Source organism: Perca flavescens, chromosome 9 (assembly GCF_004354835.1).
Source record: "Perca flavescens isolate YP-PL-M2 chromosome 9, PFLA_1.0, whole genome shotgun sequence".
Taxonomy (NCBI): domain Eukaryota; kingdom Metazoa; phylum Chordata; class Actinopteri; order Perciformes; family Percidae; genus Perca; species Perca flavescens.
Genome location: NC_041339.1, coordinates 25813434 through 25836241, shown reverse-complemented (window position 1 = coordinate 25836241; position 22808 = coordinate 25813434). Strand labels below are relative to the sequence as shown.

The 22808-nt window shown below is 40.4% G+C and overlaps 1 protein-coding gene and 1 pseudogene across 4 annotated transcripts in view; both read right to left on the bottom strand.

The window, feature by feature from the left end:
• nek7 (NIMA-related kinase 7) overlaps positions 1-19064 on the bottom strand; it is a 68307-nt gene extending 49243 nt beyond the window's left edge. For 2 of the 4 annotated variants that reach the window (XM_028588550.1, XM_028588554.1), the window contains exon 1: positions 2226-2376. In XM_028588550.1, the coding sequence (XP_028444351.1) occupies positions 2226-2233 (8 nt within the window). In that variant the 5' untranslated portion in view covers positions 2234-2376. Of the gene's footprint in view, positions 1-49; positions 72-2225; positions 2377-18735 lie in introns of those variants that run through there. The other 2 variants (XM_028588551.1, XM_028588552.1) reach the window with 2 other exon arrangements.
• Positions 10066-22808, bottom strand: part of LOC114560957 (histone H4-like) — a 14702-nt pseudogene continuing 1959 nt past the window's right edge.

Genomic DNA, 22808 nt, shown 5'->3' with positions numbered 1-22808 from the left:
TGGGACAGATGCAGAACTGATAAAAATGGCAGGAGAGGAAAAAGAGAACCTTGTTAGTCCTGATGTGTTCACGGTCCTGTGAGAGACGGTGTGGAGCTGTGCACCACAGAAGTTGGCAGTGGCTTTAGCTTCTCTTTAATCCCCATTTCCTCCCTTCTGCATTATTCATTTAAAACAGGAGAAGAGGAAAAACAAAGAGAGGGAGCCGATTATAAAAAGGTGGATCAAGGCAAACTGGAAGGGAATAGGGAAGTGAAGGGGAAGGGTCCTAGAATTAAGCGGCCCCAAAGAGAAGAGTGCTAAATCAGCTCTCAGTCCGAGGACAATAAATATGAACACAAACTGATGAGCGTGGGTCTAAGAGGAGAGAAAAGTGAAGAGAGGGGTTGGGAGGTGGGGGTTAAAAAGGAGAGGAAAAATATAATGTGACACTATCCGGCCCGGGTGTAGGATGTGAGGGAATCAAAGGCACCTTTGAGGAGCCAGAAGACGACAGTGAAAGTGCTGGAAGAGTGGTGTCCATGATTACAAGAAGTGGAGAAATCTTTGAGTCTGTGCTCATGAAAGCCCACCCCAGGCCTCGTCTGAAACCCCTGCTTGACTAACACTGATGATACAAAAAGAAAAAAAAAAAAAAAAAAAAAAAAAAAAAAAGAGAAACCACTAATGATGGAAGGGTCCGGATACTACTGAAGCAGCGCACTCTCCAATTCATTTTAATCACTATTCAAAATCATTAGCCCAAATGTGCGAGCACTCGTGTTCGTTGGACCACGAGCCGAGAGAGAGACAGAGAGTGGGAGAGGACCAATTACACCTCAGCATGTGAGCCAGTCTTTAAAGCTTTTGAGTAAGATGGTCCAAGACTTGATGGAATAGAAAATGAAGAGAGGAAACTTTATTGTCCCTCAATCTAAAAGGAAAAAACACGAAGATAAAGGAAGAAGCCTTTGAAAATAGGCTTTGCAAAGCCAGCCAAACACACTACAGTACAGAGTCAAATCATTTAGCCTAGACTTTTCCGTTCCCCAAATCCAGCTACAAAAGCATGAAGTTAATCAGGGCACCAGTCAGCATGAGAATAGTAACGAATCTCAACAACAACACTGACATCAAAGAGGATTTATTATTCAACAGGCAGAACATGGCTGGATTAATGGCTAGGTCTCTTTCAGACTGGATCTATCTGATAAAACTCAACGTGGCTTTTCAGGCTCTATCAACTATAGCCTGAACAAAACTGGATTTGTTTTTAGGCCAAAACAGATTTCAATGTTTAAAAGTCTAAAAAATTCTGATAATATTGTTATTGTTGTATCCTCTAAACACAGAAAATAAGCAAACATTTTTATATGGCTCTCTTAAATTTGGTTATTTAAAAATTGTGACCAAGATATGTACTGAGCGGGACATTTTACAGTTAAAAAATAAAGTTTATAAATTACATCAAACAGATCTTTGGCATTTTTAAAATGCAGGTTCTTGTCACTTATTGGTAGACACATGCACATACCAGTGTACCTGCAATGAGCTAAAACTGGTTGATATTTCAGCTTAGCAGACTTCCTGGTGCAGCTCTACTCCCTCTAACTCAATGTGAACGTGTCTGCATAATGTGTTTTAGAGTTATATACTGTATGCGTGTCTGTTTCAGTGTGATATCGTTGTATAACTCAGACCTTCACCTTCTCCCTAGTGTAGGGAGCAGAGAGAAATGATAAAATAGGGAATTAAGACAAAAGAAAACCACCAAGATCCACAGGGACACTACAAGGCCAGTGATCCATAATGCTGCTTGCTAACTATTTATAGCCCTTCTTTACATTTTTCACTTTCAGATTTTTATAGGCTAATGATTATTTCACTTCAGAAGTAAATAGCACAGCACAAATAGCCTGGGCTTCATGTGAGGCCTAAATTGATTTATTCCCCCAACAATCCAAATAAACTAGCACAGTGCTCTGCTCTGGTGTGAGTATATTTCACCTACTGGAGCCATTATAAAATACATCTGCACTATCACCTGACCTTCCATGAGCCAGTAATCCCATTAACAACACTGGGCTCTCCTCTGTCTTCATCTGTGTGTGTGTGTGTGTGTGTGTGTGTGTGTGTGTGTGTGTGTGTGTGTGTGTGTGTGTGTGTGTGTGTGTGTGTGTGTGTGTGTGTGTGTGTGTGTGTGTGTGTGTGTGTGTGTGTGTGTGTGTGTGTGTGTGCATACACACCTGCACATTTGTATCCCCTCCTATCTCAGTTTTTCTTTCGCATTTTCAATCACTACGTATAGTAAAAATGTCCACCATTGACAAAAGAACTCAAGGACATGCAGGTGTCGGCCGCTCTCTTCCACTTTCTCCTTCTCCTCTCGCCCTCCTCACCTCCTCCCCTCTGTGCTCTGTTGCTCCTGTGTGTTGTCGACACGAGCTGGCACGTGGCTAAAAGCCCAGGCCACCTCTCTGCTCTATTGTCCTGCCCACTCCACAGCGGCATTGACGACTCTCTTCTGGCGAGGGGCCCTTTGTTGCCAGCCTGTCACTTCAGCAGGTGCCTTACAGCAAAAGGCAGGAGCCAGCCAGCCAGCCCGCACCGCTTCGTTAGTGCGGCGCACCGTTTGATGTGCTCGTTTCATCAGCCGGAGACGGCAGCCAAGGAGGATGCTAATAATCACTTGAAAAACAAAAACATTCCACTCAGGCTTGTAAAAGATAAACTCCAATTTCAATGATAAAAGAAGAGTGACAGACAGCCATGGTACCAGTCAAAAAAAAAAAAAAAAAGACTGCCAGCCACACTACCCACTTTCTTTCTTCCTTACCACCCCCCTTTTCCTTGGTGAAACCAATTCATACTGTCAATCACTGAGAATAAACAAGGTATATTGACAAATTGCTGACTGTGTAAGGAAAGACAAAATCATGTGGGCAAAGTATGCAAAAACAGAGCTGCATTTAAGACAGCTGTGTGATCCCCCAGAAACCAGCTTAGTGTGTGAAGGAGCAGTCTGTGTGAAGGAAAGAACCCCCCCAGGCATTCAGGAGAGGGGACCCTGGGGATTTGGGCTATGCTTGCACACCCTCACTACATTCACAGCCCTTCAAAATGCCATATCACCATCACACCTCAGTTAAAATAGAAACTGAATGCATAATATGTGAAAGAAAATCAAGAGCACTTAATTTAGGCTGGCTGAACTGGCTGCAAGTGATGTAATAGGTTCTTAGAATGTTCGAGGGACTAACCATGGATGTAGTTCCAACTCCAGGCTGCAATGGTTTGAGAGCAGAATTACAACTTTCAGGGTGCCACATAAAGTTTAGTGCACCATTATAGAGGACATCTTTGAGGCTCAGCTCAGAGAAAATGAAAAAAGTATGGGTGTCTGATTTATAGGGCTGGCTATCAAACATTGATACTTTTAGGAAGATTTATAAAATTGGTATTGAAAAAAAGCATCATTCAGGAACCGGCACCAGTAACGAAAATGTTACGGTACCCATTCCTACTGATTTAGGGCTGAAACTAATGCTTGTTTTCCTTATAAATGAATCTACCAGGTATTTTCTCGATTAAAATCGATTGGTCTATTAAAAACATCCTAGAGTCCAATGTGACATCATCAAATTTCAATTTTTTTCAAACATGTTAATACATTTACAATAACAAAACAAAATAAGAAATGCAATTAATTCTCACAACTGAGAACATGAAGCCATCAAATGTTTGACATTGTTGCTTGAAAAATGACAAACAATTGATTGATTACTAAAATCGTCAATGGACTCATTGTCACAGGTCTAGTCTGATTTTCTTTTCTTTTTTTAGGAGAAAGCGGTGCGGTCAGTGTTGAGGCAGTTCATATGTGGCACTTTAATGTGAAAACCCCTTAAGTAGTTAAATCACATCAAAGCACGGTATAGCAGGGCCCTTTATATGTCAACTCTTCTAAATAGAAATACCTTTATACTGCAAGCTACCAGACATCAGCAAAACAAAAGTGGAGCAAAAAATGCCCATATCTATGATTATTTTATTATTAAAGCTACGGTATTTAGGGTATTTTTAAAAAGCACACCTCTCACTTCGTCTGAACATTTGAACCAAATATCCACACCCAGATTTGCACACTGCAGCATGATCAAGATCCCAAGGCTTTAGGTTGCATTAGTGCCCTTTGGCAACAACTCATGGTCTTTCACAATGCAAAACAGAGCAGAGCTTCCAGTGCTCCAGGACCAATAAGGGCTTTGTTTGTTAGCTATGTCACTGACTGACCACCAAATTAGCTTCATCACCTCTGGCACCATGATATTGGATGTGACATGCTGTACCACAGGGCTGTGGCTCTGCTTGTCTGCAAAGCTAGAGGGCCTACAGTAGAAAAAAAAAATACATAAAATAGGGACAAATGAGGGAATTTCATGAAAAAATAAAATAAGGGAATGCCAAGCTCACTTTTTTTGTTCTGTTCTAAATGAAGCATTGTTTTACATAGCATTTCCACCAGTATGAGTATGCCATTTCTGTGTGAGAATACCACGAGTATGGTTTTCATCGGTACAGCTGTGTTTTCTGAAGCCTAACCTCGTGATCATACTAACAGGAGTCAACAGATGATTCTGAAACGACATTACCCTTCTTTGTCCTCTATTAATATCTATAAAGGAGGAGATGAAGCTGCAAAGAAAGAGCCAGTCAGACACGGCCCATGTAAACTAAAAAACAACCAACAGATCAAGAAAGCTTGTATGTGAAGTGGTACAGGACGGTTACTATAGAAGACTTAATGTGGCATTTGCTGTTTAAACAAGAAATTAAAGTATAATAGTTGTTTTTAGAGAGATTACAAAGCTACAACACCAAACACCCTTTTAATCCGTTTTAATTCCAAACCAGCATTAGTGCCTTCTACCCTGCATGCAATTTTGGCTGTTACTTGGTTCTAGGACAGCAATGACAAAGAATCAACTGCTGTACCATCTCTGTGCTGTTTTGGAGTTGCTGGGGCCTGTCATTTGAGTTTCTCATCTATAAAACAACCATTAAAAAAAACATCTGGTGAATGTAGTCTATTTTCCCTTCACACAAAACCAGCAGTCTATCATACTCCCTTCAAGCAGGTTTTTCCCTTTTCTCCCTGGATAGTTTAAAGCAGTTACCCTGCGTCAGCATCGAAGTTTGTCTAAGAGGAAATGACAAGAGCAAGATGTCCAAGTCATTAGTAATGTGAGAGGAGCAGTTCCCAGGCATGTCTCGTTACATAGCTGAGTGCTAACGTGAGGGCTAAGGGCTCGTGTTGGGGCTTTTCTGGGCCCAAGCCTTCTCATATACTCTGTGGGGGACGGGGGAAGAGGACCACAACCCTTCAGCATCTCCACAGTCAATAATGAAAACATCCAAGACCCTGAACCAATAACAACCTTAGCTCAACAAATGAGGAGAGAAAGAGATACCAAAACACAAAGTGCGAGTCCACACATCAATGTAATACACATAAACACACACACATGTAAAACTGGATGCATATACTGAGTATACTAATAGTGGTCCCATGGGACTGTGGCTCCACAAAAATCAAGCTTGGCTCTGGCTCTGGTTCAGTTTCAGCCTGCTGTGGCTTCTGTGGTGGACCCTTCTGGCTGCCGCACACGCAAACACACACACATACACACACTCTTCTAACCAGATCCAGAGCACTGCTACTCAATCAGAAGTCAAATACAGTAAAGTTGCTGCATATGACTGTGTGTACACCCATTTTGTTGTCATACTGCCAAGGAGGATTAGTCCTTACTATAAAACCAACAATAACGCAACTACTACAGTTGATTCTAGTAGCCCAATTTTTCCTGGTTTAAGATCACGTCACACAGAAATGGTTCAGTAAATCTACAAAGCAAAGCCAAATTACTAGCTCAAGGTAGAGGATTTAAAAAGTTTTGGTTTTCAAGATTTGAAAAAAATAAACTGTGTGATGATTAATAACAGGGGCACAGGTAGGCCTGCATTGTTATTTCTAGACATATTATGGCTCTGTCTGAAGAGGAGGTGTACCTTTGAGGAAAAACTAAGTAAATAAATAAGGAATAATGTGACTATATAAAAGCCAGTCAACATTTTTGGATTGGGTCATATTCTAGCGTTTGACTCACTTAAAATTAGGTCTAGGTGTTGTTAAAAAAAATTCTGATACCGATAACGTGACTTTGATACCGGTTCCTTATCGCTACTTTTTCCCCAATAACAATTTTATAAAAACAAAAAGAAATTGCAACATTACGGCACAAATCTTTGTATTTATTTTTCAGCTCCTACTATGTGAGCCCCACGTGCATAACATAGAGTTTTTCCTGCCTGCCTCTACGATGTGTAACGTTAGCCAGCCAATCACAAACATTAGATCTTGGTAGAAACATGCTGCATGCTTATTGGCTCACTGATGAGATTTTCTCCATAAGTATTGAAATTGGGTATTGAATGACAAGGTATTTTTCGATACTCAATACTTCAGAGGCAATTAGGTCGGTGCCTAAAAAGTTTTGAATTCGGTACCCAGCCCTACTTAAAATTGCTCTGGATAGGCCAAGAGTGGAAGCCAAACACCCCAAAAATTTACATTTGGGCCCATATGGTTATAGAAAAAATATAAACTTGCATATAAGCACGATACGCACATAGGCAGACACACAAATGCACACACAAGAAGTTCAATGTTTATTTGTATGCCTCAGGCACTCATCCTTCTTTGCATGAGTGCATCACCCGGCAAACCGACAGAGCATCCCAGTATGTGCGCGAGTGTATGTGTAAGGAGCTGACGAGAATAACGTTACCCCTAAGGGGTCGCACCTCTCTCCATTCTCGCCCTCCTCCTCCCTTATCCCTCCTCTCTACTCTGTGCCTGCAGGGATTTCCCTTTTCAGTTCAGGAGAGATGTCAGACCTGTTCCACCATCCCTCACACAGAGGCTGGACTCTGCCCTGCATTCATCCAACATCTGTGAAACGCCACAAATCAGTCTAATTTCTAGATATCAGGGCAGAGTAAAGCTTAACAGGGCCACAGCTGAATCCAAAGGTCTCCAAATCATCTTTAACACAGCGTTTGTTATTTTGTACACAATTCCCATTGGAGAGTTAATATAATATTAATTTAAAGACATGGAGCAAATTATGAGAATCCCTAGCTAACAACTGGACCCCCAAAAATACTGTAAGTGAACTCCCCCAAAAACACTTGTCCACAGCCACAAATTACACCGTTTCCAGAAAGCCCAGAAAAGCAGGAAATAATCGAATATCACAACCCTGTAAACAGTCACTTTCTTCCAGCTCATAATAGCTAACCACTTTCTTATCCCTGTCATCAGATGCATCCCACTCTGCTCTTACCATCATACAACCAATTATTTTCTCTCTTCTCTCCAGTCCATCCCTCTACAATCACACAACTCTGCTTAAACTTCATCACTCTTGCCACCTCTTTATTTTGTCATCAGAAACAGGACAAGCAAAGCAAGAAAAAAACGGCAGTTATACCGAAACTGCAGGAGGGAATAAAAAGAGCAAGAGAAACCAAGAGAGTGAGAGAAAAGCTCCACGACAGGGGTTGAAAGCAGCTTAACCAGAAAGGTCTTCCCTGCCTCCTTCACATATTATAATATTAATATTAATGAAACTTCCTGCCCCCACCCCCCCCAACACACACACACTGTTTTTTTTTACCCTCAAACGATATGAACATGAAAAACTTAAAAAGCACAAATTCCAGGAGTTGCGTATCACAGTTTGACCCGGAGCCACACAGAAGACACCAGCCATGACAGACTTGCTGTTCAAAGCAAGCGGGAGCTGCTTTCATCATGCGATCCTGGTGGGTTTTTTTTACAGTGTGACACCACCAGCCCATGCCATCTGCCTTTTTCTAAAATCAGAACTTCAAGGTGTGCTTCCTGCTTGTGCGTTGTTTTTAGGTGGGCTTCACAACCGAGGCCCAGCGTCACACTGGCTTTTGCTGTTATGCTGCTTGCCGACTGCTGTTTACAGCCTAGCCCCGCAGACAGGCACAACGTTAAATATTCACTGTTAAACTGTCAAGCCAGAACTGGTTGGGAACCAGGCATTCACAGCACAGTAGCATTGGATGCTGCCCTTCTTCAAATGCAACCAGACCAAATCAATCACTTTTCCTCCAGCCAATCCAGAATGAGACCGGCCTACTTCCCTCCTCCTGCCACCCACAGGCTTCCTGAATTGCCAAGACTCCTGAGGACCACTTTATTAAGCACTTTCTCCTCCATTCATACTTAAAGTTAATTTTCTTAATCATGAATCCTACACACAAGTACATTAGCATGCACATCGTTTGCACTTAAAAGACACCTTTGCTCTAGGCCTGAGTAAGCCGCTGCTGACTCCTGATGCCTGACTTCAGACATCTGTAAAATATTTTTATTCGGTGCCCCAATACCGCACTGGCAAAGGTCTCTCATCCTTGGCTTGGCAGGACTTCTGACAGAGCCAGCCGGCAGCGCCATACAGGCCTAACCCCTGCTGCTGCAGCTTCCTGCTGCTGTGAGGGAGTCAGGCTGCCTGCCTCCCATTGACTGTGGGCCAGGCTGGGCAGGGAGGAGGCTGAGGGGAGGCCCTGGGTAGAGAGGACCCCCAATAGATGAGAGGAGAGGAGAGGCAAGGATGGGGGACAGATTGTGAGTCACAGAGGTTGAACGGTGGGAAGAAGTAATAAGGAAACTAAATAGGTAAGAGGGGGGGCTGGTAAGCAAGAAGAGGTGTCTAAGAAAAGAGGCAGTAATACAGGAAGAGTAGAAGAAATGGGTGGAATGGTAGTGGAAAGGGAGCGAGACAAAAGGGGCTTGAGGGCATGTTAGGCAGCAGGAGTTGAAGGGAGCTTCTCATTATGACTCCTCTTCGTTCTTCATGGCCCCAGGCCTTGACCACAACCTCAAAGCCCCAGGCCAAACCAAGAGACCAGGGAGACCATGGAAGACAGCTGTGAGTCAGGGTACAAACACAGACCGAGTAGGGGAGAGGAGGGGGAGAAAGATGTCCCCTGCACTCAAACAAGGCACTGTTAAATAAAAAGACTGAAAACGAAAAGAATAAGGATTTCACAATTAAGGGTTGTTGTTTTTTTTGCCTGTGATCCAAGCCATTTAGGCGTTATTCATCTATACCAGGAGACCAATCAGATTTTCTACATAATACAGCTTCGCAGTGTATTCACAATGATAAATTGAATAGTACTTAGCTGTTAAACTCATAATTTCTGCATTGCATTAATATCCCAATCTTTCCTTTAATAGTTTCCTATGATATTTTATATAATATCCCATAATATTTTGTAAAACATCAATGGAGAGAAGAGCTTGACTGGAACTGTGGAAAATATGGAAGATTTGGACAGACAAGATTTGGATATCCCCAGCATGAACAAAAGATGTTCTAATGCAGCTTTCAACTAGCAGCATTTACATCCATTGCACATCTGAAAAATATTTAGCTGAAACAAAAAAAAAAATCCTCCTAGTAGCTCTGCTCTCTCTTTCTTGGAAGCTTTTTGCACAGTTAAGCAGTTCAGTGGCTTCCAACAGTGCAATGGGTTACAATTAGGGCTGTCAATTGATTAAATATTTAATCGCAATTAATCGCATGATTGTCCATAGTTAACCACAAATTAAAAACACATTTATTATCTGTTCTAAATGTACTTTAAAATATGGGTATTTTTCAAGTTTGTAATGCTCAATTGGTATTTGAGTCTCAATATACTCCGGTGGTAACTCAATTCACATGGACAGTACATGCAAATAACTTTAGTCTTGTCAAGAGAACCATCTGGAAGGGCTTTGAAACTGAACTTGCCATTCAGAGGAGCCTTTTCTTTATCCATTTCTGCTCAAGGAGGTTTGTTTCTTTTGATTTCGGTGGGTCTTGAGCTGCTTTTTCATGATCATTGATTTAGTTAAAAATGTAAGATTTAAAGCCAGTTACTCAGAACGGGAAGTCTCTCTTTAGATTAAGCGTGTGGCCTTTTCTTTGAGATTCAGGATCAGGTTAAACCTCCGAAGCCGTACAGGGTGTGGCCTCGTCTCTTCAGAGCATGCACCACATCCCTGGCGGTCACCGTCTTCCTCTTGCCGTGCTCGGTGTCAGGTGACGGCATCACGGATCACGTTCGCCAGGAACACCTTCGGCACACCACGGGTACCCTCGTAGCTTAGACCGGAGATGTGCTTCACTCCCCCGCTGGACGGCCGGTTTGGTGATCCTCTGGATGTTATCACGGAGCGCTTTACTGTTTCTGCTAACGTTACTGCTGCATCGCTTCCCGATTTCCCAAATTACAGCGCAGCGCAAGGCCCAAATGACAGAACGTGCACACGTTAATCATGCCTTAACTCGTTATTATCGCGTTCATTTTGACAGCCGTAGTTACAATTTAAAAAAAAAAAAAAAGAATCTGGCTTTGCAAAACTGATAATCATTTACCATCAATTAAGAACATGAAAAAAAAGGAGTGCAGAAGAGACAGTGAAATGTCCCTGGCTTTTCACACTGAAAAGGAGGAGGGTAAAACAGACAGTCTGTCAAAACAAGATGCTCTCAAACAAATTTGCTCTCTTCTGCAGCAAATCCCGTGTGAAACATTAAGGCTCATTTGTGATGAGGTTGGAACAAACGCCCATAGCACAGTCAGCAAGCAACACACACAAAAAAAATCTTCCTCCCTCGTTCTGTTCATGAGTGCAAATTCTTTCTGCTTTTGTCTGATCTCATGACAAATGCATACTGTCACTGTCACTGATGTGGTGTTTACAGTGGCATAAAGCATCTTGTAATTATTCTATGAAAGTGAATTTGTATCCTGAGGGATTTGTATTTTTGCGTGTGGATAATCAAAAGAGATAGAGTGAGAGGGGACGATTGGAGAGTGATCTCCAATAATAAAAAGGAGGATGTTGCTTAAAAGCCATATTTCCAGCACAGTTTACAATATGCCAACATGGATTTGGTGGCTTTGTTTAGATGGCAACAAACAGCAGCTAATTCCTCAACATGCATTAACCCACAGAAACAGTTCATATAATAGGTATTGAATATCGATAGTATAAAGCATGTGCGGTCAGTCCACAAATAGCCCGACTAAATTGCTCTTTATGTAGACTGCCACTGATTACAAAAGTTGGTGAAATACTGACTCTCACACTCTTACTCATAAAAATGTCCACTCAATTACCAAAACATTGAAAATTGGAAAAAGAGTCAGTGTAACAAATAACTATAACAGCTACATTACAAAGCTATTTCAGTCAAGTCAGTCTATCTAATTAATTCAAACAGCATGCTATTTCTGTCAATAAATCTAAATTACTGAAATGTTTACCCACTTTTAGCTCAACATTATTTTTAAGTGGGCCCTGTTTTAACCTTTTCCAGTGTGCACTTTGACAGGCATATTGAAGCTATTTATTACTTCATCCGTTTAATTTTTTGTCTGTTTAGAGGCTCTTTACTGTAAGCAGACAGCTTTTATGTTATTACTTTAATGAATACATTAATTTAATAGGTTCATAACTCCATTATATATATAAAGTTTTTATTTAGCGCAAGATTTCAGAGCCAAAGACAAGACCATGGTTGTAAATAAAACAAATAAATAAAGCATGAATAAAACCTTTTTCCGACACCATTTGTAGTGAAATAAACCACTGATGTTGTGTGGTCATGAAATAAGCTGACCAAGGGGCACTGGAAGCATTTCATAAACTTTAAACAGGGTCCTAGGTCAGTCATTTTTGTGTTTGCATGTCTTTGAAGTCGGTTTCCCCCCAGAGCACTTCAGAACCCATTGAGAAAAGGCATCAATGCCACGGAGAAATTGAGAACTTTCACGTGACACAAAGAGCCGCAAGGCATCCTCTAAGGATATATGAATGCTTGAAACATCAGTGACCCTTTATAAGATAGAAGGGAGATGGATATGAAAAATATTGACTGACTGGCTGTTTCTGAGGAGAGTATAAGGAGCTGCTTAGACAGCCCACTCTCATTGCCAAAGACCTTACTCTAAACTCTAACCAAACTGAGCCTGGAAAGGAAAGACTCAATTCTAAATTCTTCTGGGGGGAGGCATCCAGCTTGTATTTTCTATTTCTTGCTTTCTATTATCTGATAATACTACAACTAATCGCAAAGAAACCAAACAAGCCTATATTCTGCTACCTTGGCCAGCATCATTTCTGTACAATGCTCGGCCAAGGTCTTTGACATCATGCAAAAGACAGTGCTTAATGTAGCTCAAAAATGGCCTTAGGAAGCATCTTCCTTCAAATATGCTTTGCGAATGAAAAAGAAAAAAGAAAAAACACATAGCAAACATTTTTTGTTCTTTATGAAACCCAAAGGCAAGATGACTGTTAAAGTGGTCAGATGACAAATGTCTCATCTGATCTCTAATCCCGCAGAGGGGCCAGCTCCAGGGCTAAAACAGGAAACTCTCACAGGATAGAGCGATTTGGTCAATTCCAGTGCGCTAAATCACTGCTTTGGGTGAAGCAGATTTCTCCACACCGAAGAATGGCATTCTAGGTCTCACTCTGAATAGTTTAGTAGAACGTCTAGCTGCCATTTAAACGGCACTGACAGAGAACATATGTATGGCCTAGGCGGCCAATATGTATGTGAACCTAAGCTAAATCATAGAGAAAGTATGGTAAATAATATCTGTGCTTCTAGAAGGCCAAGTCCTTGCTCATGTGATAAAAGGCACATCATCAGTGCCTCTTCCAATAACTTGTGAGGGGGAAAGTATTTTTGATGACAAAGTTCCTCTTCCTATGTGCTTCTATTTTCAAATTCCATCAGGCTAAACACTCTGGATCACTGCTGCTATCGCCATTTTCTAGTCTACCCTAATGGACCTTTTTCACAGCAGACATTTTGACTTGTCATAGCAGGAAAAGCACAGCTGAAATTGATAACCTTAATGATGGCTCAATTCCATCAGGTGTCCCAGTAAGCGGTTTCAGTGAGTCAGCATGCACAATACCAGGGCCTCTCCTAAGTGGAATGCAGCCATCATTAATGGTTTTGAATACACCTGTGCTTTTCCTACTAGGACATGTCAACATGTCTGCCGTGAAAAAGGTCTATAACCCTTTTAAAATCCACACAATAGAACAAGGCAAAAATAATTAAGTTTTGCCAAAGCCTGTCATAAGTAATCCACCTCTCATCCACTGAAATTCAAAGCGAGATATACTGGCAGAAATCCCTCACCACAGAGGCTGATGCAAACATTTGGCAGCCATTCCTGATCATCCGGTTCATGACACATTCCTTGATAGTCAACTTCACAGAGCCAGCCGGTGTTCATCTCCATCACCTGATGACGCTGGCAGACTCAAGCCGGTTGTCTTTTGACGATGATCGAATGTGGCAACAGAGAAGTGAGTAATAATTGGGTCAACAAGGTATGTCAGTTCCCACTAACTCTTGTCTGAATCATCTCTCTGCAGCGTAGCCAAATGTGATAGTATGACGCCTGAAATATTTAGCTGTGATAGACAGCGACAGCAACATGGCATGAGATACCCTTTTCACCCTATGTGTGACCCCCAAAACGGTTAGGCCTAGGAGAGGCAAGTGTTATTTTACTTGCTTGTTTGTTTGTTATGCTGCTGGGTTGTATTTCCTTCTTTGATTTGTAAAATAATTTTTTATCATCATCATCATTATTATCATCATTATAAAAGGAGCCATTACAAAATGATACACTTAGGTCATAACACAATTGTAGATGCAATCGGTATGTAAAAGGTTTTGCAATAACCATTCTGACTCACAAAAAAAGGCGTGCATTACACAAGAAAAACTTTCTTCCCAAAAAATGCTTCTTGATTTATTTTTCATTCCAATAAACCATCTCTTTACAACTAGCCTACCAGTAGTTCTCTTCCAAATAAACAGTCATACAGGCTATAACTCGTATGGTTTTTAACAGCATGAAACAGACAGCTGGAAGCAGCTTGAGCTTTTTTCCCCAGACAGAGATGGGTCAGAATACAATATACACTTTAACTGTAATCATTAGAGCCCGACCGATATTATCGGCGGGCCGATATTATCGGCCGACATTAGGCATTTTCCAAACTATCGGTAGCGGCATTTATTAATGGCCGATAAATGAATATTTAAAAAAAATCTAATAAAAATGGACGAAACACCCTTCAATCACGTTCTGAGTGTTGGTGTTGCATAGTTTGTACACCAGAGGGTGCTCTACAACGTCTGGCCACACTCGTGTTTAACCCTTTAAGTTTCATATCTTAAAATTTGTAATTTTATACATTTTATTTATTAGAACTATAATATATTTTGATGTTCCTCTGTTCTGTGACAATAAAACAAACAAGTTTATTTTTAAACTGCATTATCATTATTTTAGTGAAGACAAATAACTACAAATAACTAATGTTAGGGAAATCTGTTTATGTTTTTTTTTTTATATATCGGAATATCAGATTTTTAAATCACCAAATAGTATCATAATCGGCCTTAAAAATCCTTTATTGGTCGGGCTCTAGTAATCATTTGGCACAATTTCCACTGAAAATGACTTCATGGCTAAGAAACATTTGTTGGCAGTAAGACTTGTAAACATGGTCTAAGGGTTTAGAGGAAATACAGAGATATCTTTATGTTGCCATGCAAACTACTTTGGTTGTAGCTTAACAATGAATTGACACATCGGTGTTGTAACAAACACGATAAAAAAAACAAGCTGGTTAAATATAAATTCATTAATTTTATATAATCTCTACAATTTCTAAATGTATAACATTTTGCTCTTAAATTTTAACTTTTTAAAATAATATGTATTATTAAAAGACAATTTGATTAGATGAAACACCACATTTATTCATAATCATGGTACGATTTGGCGGGGGGAAGGGTAGGATTTCCCCTATTCTGGTCTATATATCCCTGCCTCTACTGAATTGTTTTGTTACAAAATGTATTCCCCCCCTCAAAGTGATCAATGCTACTTCACCAATAGACCACTAAATACCTAAAATGGAAGTATTTTAAACTAAGTAAAGCGCTGCAACGTGAAAAGTCTATATTGCGATAGAACGATAATATCCGAGCGGCAGTTGCTGGCAGTATTTAGCCGCTACAGAGCTCTGGGACACCGGCTACCAGCGGCAGTTGTTTAGCCGCCAATAAGTGACTGTGAGCCAGGTACAGGCAATGCCAGATGATGGTCCTTTCAGGGGCCATGTAGAGTTTAGCCAGAAAAAGTTAGCGTCATGTGGCGTTGACAGTTAAGTATAGGCACCAAAACGACTAGTTAAGTTTAGGAAAAAGATTGTGGTTTGGATTAAGACATTCCCGATGAACGAACAAGCGTTTCCTGGGTGAAAGTATTTTGTTTTCACCGTGAAGTGAACTCTTCACTTTTACTTGAGTACATATTTTCGAGGAGTTCAATACTTTTACTCCAATACATTTTTTATGTGCTGCATCGTTACTCGTTACTGTTGTGAATTCCTCACGCTATGGAGACTGTGTAGGTTACAGTGTGTGTAGTTACTGCTACGTTAGCTACGAGATCGCCTCGGGTTTCTTTTCATTACAGCGGTTGCCTGTTCAGAAGTCAGAGACAATGTAAGTTTGTACTCTTTCCATTTAGCTATTGTTGCAGCAGATCCTGAGTCGTTTCAGTCTGCAATGAGTACTGAATAGTGTTGCAAAATTCCGGAAATTTTCTAAGTTGGAAACTTTCCATGGGAATTAACGGGAATAAACGGGAATTAATGTGAATAAACTGGATATTTTTAATATTGCTTGTTATAATACTGTTAGTCTATAACAGGGAACTTAAATGTAGCTAGTTGTTTTAACCAGCATAATCTTGGTTAAAACAACCTGATTTAATGCAACTTCAGTTGAATGTCCTCCCTATATTCGTCAATGATGTGCACGCACGCAGTAATCAGCATACTGGCCACTAGCCCACTAACCATAGTAAATCAAAATTGGAATGTTTCCAAAATTCCCCCAGCTAAACTTTCCGGAAATTTACCGGAAAATGTTCGGCCCTTTGCAACCCTAGTACTGAATGTTAACCGTTTTACCCTGTGATGTGAAGCTGCTAGTTTATCTGTATTTTGCTAGCTTGCTAACTTTCCTGTACATCACACATTACTAGCTAGTGTGTAATATGTTTTTTGGGGTTTTAATCATTACTGTGCTGGAGAGGATGTTCATTTTACTTGCACAGTGTGATAATTGTACATTTTATTTCAGCATTTGTTAAGTGATTAATAACCCACTGTTATATCAGATAATAGTAGATATAACAGCTGTGACATTAATGTACCTTTTGTGGGGTTTATTTCAGAAACTTCCTTCATATATCCAGCAATATACAGCTTGTGACTGCCTGTAATGCACCATCTTACTACCAAGTAAAAAGTTGAACTCCACCTGGTGACTCGTGCTCTCTGATAGGAGCCCTGGAGCGGCTAATACACATTATCCAGCATTCACAGGGTTAAAATCCCAACAGTTACAATTATAAACATTTTACAAATCATTCCTTATATTACTGCTACAGCCAAAAGGAATTGTGAGTGTCCTTTAGGCTAAACATTTGAAATAATATAAACAATATTCAAACTTTTGAGTGCTTTCTTTAATAACTACATAACACAATACTTGTACTTTTACTTACTTAGTACATTTTATAATAATAAAAATAAATAAACTACTTGCAATACTTAAGTACAAAAAATGTTGAAAACTTTAGTACTTCCACTTAAGTGTGGTGCTTAAAGAGCACTTTAACTTCTACTCGAGTCACTTTTTTGATAGAGCACTTCTACTTTTACTCAAGTCTGGGTCTCTAGTACTTCATACAAGTCTGCTCATCAATCTGCTAGCCTCTCAACTTCCAGCAGGTCTTGAAGCCTGCTTGAAGATGAAGTTGAGTTCACAACTAACTCAATCACTTGACTACCACCACCCGGCATGTTTTACAATGAGGTATGAAGTCACTCTGTGATACTGAAGCACATTCTAACTATTAAACAGACAAGCAACAAAATCAAGTCACTTCCTTTCCTCTCATCAGGACGTGATGCTGGCATTTAGCAGTTTAAACCAACAACCAATTCAACAGTTGTTGTGTTGGCAATCAAATCTTCCTAAAAACACTAAACCAAAGTTCATAAATCAAGTTTGATAGGTCAACTTTGCCTCATCTAGTGGGAAAACCCAGACTAGTGGCTCTGCCTTTATCAAACCAAGTCTCATTTAATCAGTTCATTTAAATTGCGCTTCAAAAGCCTTTTTATCACCTACATATTACTTTCATCAGCTCTGTATTTAGTTTAGCTTATTAAATATATTTATATCTGGGACCATGTACACTCAAAAAAAAGAAAATATGCTTTATACCAGAATTAGCTACTAGCTAATTTTCATCTGTAGTCCCTGGGCATTTATTTAATTTGTACATTATATTTCCATCCATCTTCCATCTTTCATACATAAACAGGACTCTATTATTTGAATTGACAATGAGAGTGGCTGGACAGCTGAGTGAACGCTCAGGTGAAGTTGCCAGTCAAGCTTAATCCAAGCAGATAACCTTGTGGATATGTGTACTGCTAGTAATTGAGGCTGCTGCTCTCTACTTGGGAAAATGCATGAAACGTGTATAGTTAGCAACTTCTGTAGCGTGCAAGTTAGTTTGCAGGATGCAGATGTAACGTTCAGATATGCAATGCAGAGGCACATTAAAAAGGTGTCCACTTAATAAGCTAATCATTATCTGACATTATCTAAAAGATCAAGTACATGAGCAGCAATTCAATTGTGGTCAACTACTGGGCTTTAGATTTATAATGGCACAGCCTGTCTGTTGTATTCATGTGCATGCCAGTCTGTTTATCTCTAAAAATGCTCCCATTGACAGTACAGCATACTTTAGTAATCCAAAGTGAAGTAAGCTTGTGGGACTGAATGGATATTTGCTGATGCAGATATTACTTTCGAGTACTACTACTACTACATAAGATAATTATAAACCACACATAAGTTACACACAAATATTCCTCCACTGCAAAGACAAACAAACCAGCATGAGTGTAACAATACAGAGCAAATACAGACATAGTTGCAATGTCAGAGAAGTTAAGTCTCATCTTTAAGAATAAAACCTACAATTGCACAAGGAAGACAATTATGCAGTATACTTATAACATCATTGTAACACTCGAGCATGGCATCACTAAGTGGCTACTTTATTAGGCTACTGTCGAGTTTCCACTACAGGTTTAACTACATGGCTTGAAAGCGTAGTTAGGACAAAGTTGCTATTTCGCACACTGTAATCATAATGTTACAATGTCGTTGTTAAATTTAAATGACAGCGGAGACTGTCATTTCCAGGCAGTGAAAGTTAGCAATGTGGCATGCTAGTCGGCTAACAGGCTAAGCTAGCTAGCGAACTTCATAAAAACTTTTTCTAGTAAGTGTCAAGATCGCGTTTGCACTATAAACCGTGACAACGTGTGAGCTTTGCAAGACTGACAATTCCAAATCAAGCCAAAATAAAGGTGGGTAACCGTTTACAAGTGGTTCGTTAGCCGTCTAGTGTAGCTAGTACAGATTCAAAAGTTCAGTCAGCTAATGGTGTTTCAGCTCTTACCAGGAAGTGGGACTCTGTTGCTAAGCTATTCCTTCTTCACGTTGAAAGTTTCTCCTGATGGTTATGGCGGTTGTCTTTGTTTTGACTTTCCCTTTTCTCTCCAAGGTCGCTCCTAAAAGTGGACACGGCGGGCCTCTCTTCTTGCGTGGCAAGTTGACTGAGTGCTGAAAAGTTTTTTTCGGAGAGAGAGCCTGTGCTGTAGAGCCAGCCGAGATGTGTACGTGCTTTCGGGTAGTCTCTAGCTAGGCCCTTCTCAACACCACACGCTCCTGACTCGTGTGCCAGTAATGTAAACAACCCAGCATTCCAAGCTGTCAAATACCGCGAGATTCAACAGAGAAACTCAAACTCAAACCACCCCAACACCCCTCCGTTCTTCCATTAAAAGCGTATGGACGTTTTCCGTGATATTTATTGAGAGATAGGATATGATAGTGAGCTAGAAAGTTCATACTTGACCTTAGAAACAGACGACAAAAACATCTTAACTCAATGTCCTCTTACTAGCTTTTTGCAGACCAATTGCAAATTCGATGATGAAATTTGCAATTCATTAGTAAATATCAAATATATAAAGTATTTGCACTATGCTGATCTCTGTACATACACTATACATAGGCTACAGAACAGATACCTCAAAATAAATATTACTTTTAACCACTTAGGGTTACACATTCTTAAATTGTAACAAAACTAAAAGATTGGTTATTCTGACTTCATTTAGAATACACTGATTTGTTGAGGGTGTATAAGTGTGTGTGTGTGTGTGTGTGTGTGTGTGTGTGTGTGTGTGTGTGTGTGTGAGAGAGACAGAGGCTTAATGAACACACACACACTTCGACACAGTCTTGCTTGCTATCATTATACACATACACACAGAATACCCACACATCCTATAACACACAAGTATGTGTGTGAGTGTGTGCAAGAGAGAGACAGAGGCAGCCAAGGCTTAATGGATTCTTCTGAACATGCACACGCACGCACACACACACACACACACACACACACACACACACACACACACACACACACACACACACACACACACACACTTTGACACAGTCTTGCTTGCTATCAACATACATGCAGAATACCCACACATCCCATGACACACACCCACATTATGCTCTTGGGAATATCATGACAATTTATTGACACAAATGGTATTGCAGATTGACTCACATGGACAGCGAGAGCATCTGGAATTGATCAGCTTACTTTGCTTTGATAAAAGTTTCATCACTGATTTCAGACTGACAATTCAAACACTGCTGATACACAGGAAACACATCTGTCTTCTTCCCATCCCCATTGTTAATAATCAACAAGTTATGTGGGGTTGTGTTTTTTCTGCTATACTTCAATAGCCTTTTTTGTTAACCTCACTGCAAATATGGAAAAGGCAGAGATGCCTGGAGTGTAGGATTTTCCCTCCTTTTTCTTCAACAACAGTTGAAGATTAAAAGAAACGTCTCACAGAAATCTGTCAATTCTGTATGTGAATAATGCTGTGTGGAATTTAATGGCATGAGTTATATTGGGTTTCCTCTACACCCACATTTTCTTTCAATAAGATCAATGGCGTGCAGTGACAGATAGGGACGGTCTTTTGTATCTTCAAATTTCAGGTTTCTGAGGGAATAATTAGATGGATGGATGAAAAGTAATGCATCAGTCTGCAAGGGGAGCTGCACCCAGAGATCCTCTAGTTCAACACGCATGCCTCCACGTCTGTTTGGTAGAAAAATGTTTAATAATCGTGTTGAATTTCTATTGTTCTAAAAGTGGCTCTCTGCACTGATCTGGTGCTTTAAACCAATAGAAAACTTTTTGTGTTCTTTTTGCTGATATTGTTTATTTAACAGAGAGGATTTCCTTTTTGATTCAGGGATATTTTTTTTTAGCATGAAGAGAGTATTGTCATCTATTTCACTCCCTTCCCCTTCAGACTTTCTGGTGTCGCTTGCAGGTAACCAGGATGGAAAAGGTTCTCCCTCCAGGGGAAATGATGAAGGTTGAATCGCTGGATTTATAGAGACACTTTAGACATTTTACTGTAAACGTGACATTTAACTCTGGCTCCTATTTTGGGACTTTTTTCAGAACAAAACTGCCTACAAATGTAATCTGATGACAATTAAATTGAATGTGGCCATTAATGTGATTTGCTTATGAATATGAACACCAATGAGAGGACATCTACAAGCACTTTCGGCCCAAATCAAATGCAGAGAAAAAGGTTAATTTCAGATCATTTGTTAAACAGTGTATTCCAATGATGAAAACCACTAAGTAGCTATATATTGTGAACAACACCTGCACTTACAACACATGCACACTACTTCAGTTTTTGTTTTCTTCAACATATACATTTTAGCGCAATCCTACCTGGGTTTTTCATTGCTAAATATGCTGAAATATTGCACCCAAGGGCTGAAAGCACATTTTAGACACTTTAAAAGAAAAAAATGTTGATGTTTTCACTCATGTCTTTTTTATTTCCCTCTGTGTTGTTGATCTGGCTCAGGGGTTAGGTATGACTGCAATGTGGTAGAGACAGAAGCTGCAGTCAAAGCTCCTGTGATCCGGTGCAGACTTCATAGAGACCAGCAGATGGAGGGGAGAGGAGCTGCGTGCATCCTGAAGGTTTAGCAAGAACTGAGAGGTTACACTCTACCAGTACAAAGATGACCTGTCACACACTGAAACATGCCATATCAATGTAGATGAGCTTCCTGTTTATGTACCTCACAGAGCACAGCTATCAGAGGAAAAGAGAAAGGGATTACAGATGGAAATATGTATGAAATGTTTTCTCTATCTTAATATACCCAGGCGAACTTGGAGCCAGCATGCATGTGACGCCTGCATTTCCATTTAAAACGCTAATTAATGTTGTTTTGTCTTCAAAGTGCAATTGCAACCCATAGTTATCAGCCTTGATCGCAGCATTTTCAAGGTTGTCTAGATGTGAGCCGTCACATAACAAATACCTGTAAATATAGAATAACACCACAACAAAGAAATAAAGGATTTATGGCGTGTGGCGAGCACTGTGCAAATGAGACACAGGAGAGATAGTCTGATAATGTGAAGGACAAAACTGGCATATTATTTCTGCCTAAAATCTGTTTTTCAATGGCTCTTTTTAAAAAATGTTATATGTGTTCGTGTCCGTTGTGTGTACTTGCATGTGTATATGTTAGTGTATTCCTTCTCTTGGCAAACACCCAGCACAGAGGATCTTTCCACCTGCTCTGCATCAACCAGCGGGGCAGGCCTCAGTCTCACACACATGTACACACACACACACACACACACACACACACACACACACACACACACGCACACGCACACACACACACACACACACAGACATTGCAGTTTAGCTGTGTCTCATTCACATCGTCACCCCTCTGACATCTGCCTGTGTGCATTTGTGTGTGTCCCAGTGCCGGTGTGTATTTGTGTTAGCAGGGTGGTTGGTGTGTGAGGTGAGGTTAAATAGGCGCCTAGCAATGAGCAGAGGGAACTGAGGCGGAACTGGCAGAATATCACACAAATACATACACACATACACACATACAAACACACAAATACACAATACACACACAAGCAGTGACAATAGAAACAACACTATCAGAGCAACATGTAAACTGCAGGTGTGGCCTATGCCTCAGTGATCATCCCATACTTTGTTTTGACCCTGTCGCCTGTCACTGTGTGTGTATAATGTGTGGTAATGTCTGTGTGATGATGTGTGTGTGTGTGTGTGTGTGTGTGTGTGTGTGTGTGTGTGTGTGTGTGTGTGTGTGTGTGTGTGTGTGTGTGTGTGCGCCTGCCCGCCTGCCTGCAGAGACACACTTTCCTGGAGTTTACGGATCGCTCATTCTCCACATAGCTGTAAAAGGTAGTGTGAATTCAGTTCAACAATGTTGAGGATAGCTTTGATAGCTATACAAAATGTTGGACACCGGAGGATATGACTGTATGTTTATTTGGTTTATATGGTCACTGAGCACCTCTGATGTCAATCTACTGTAATTAATGGACACTGGATATTTACCTTA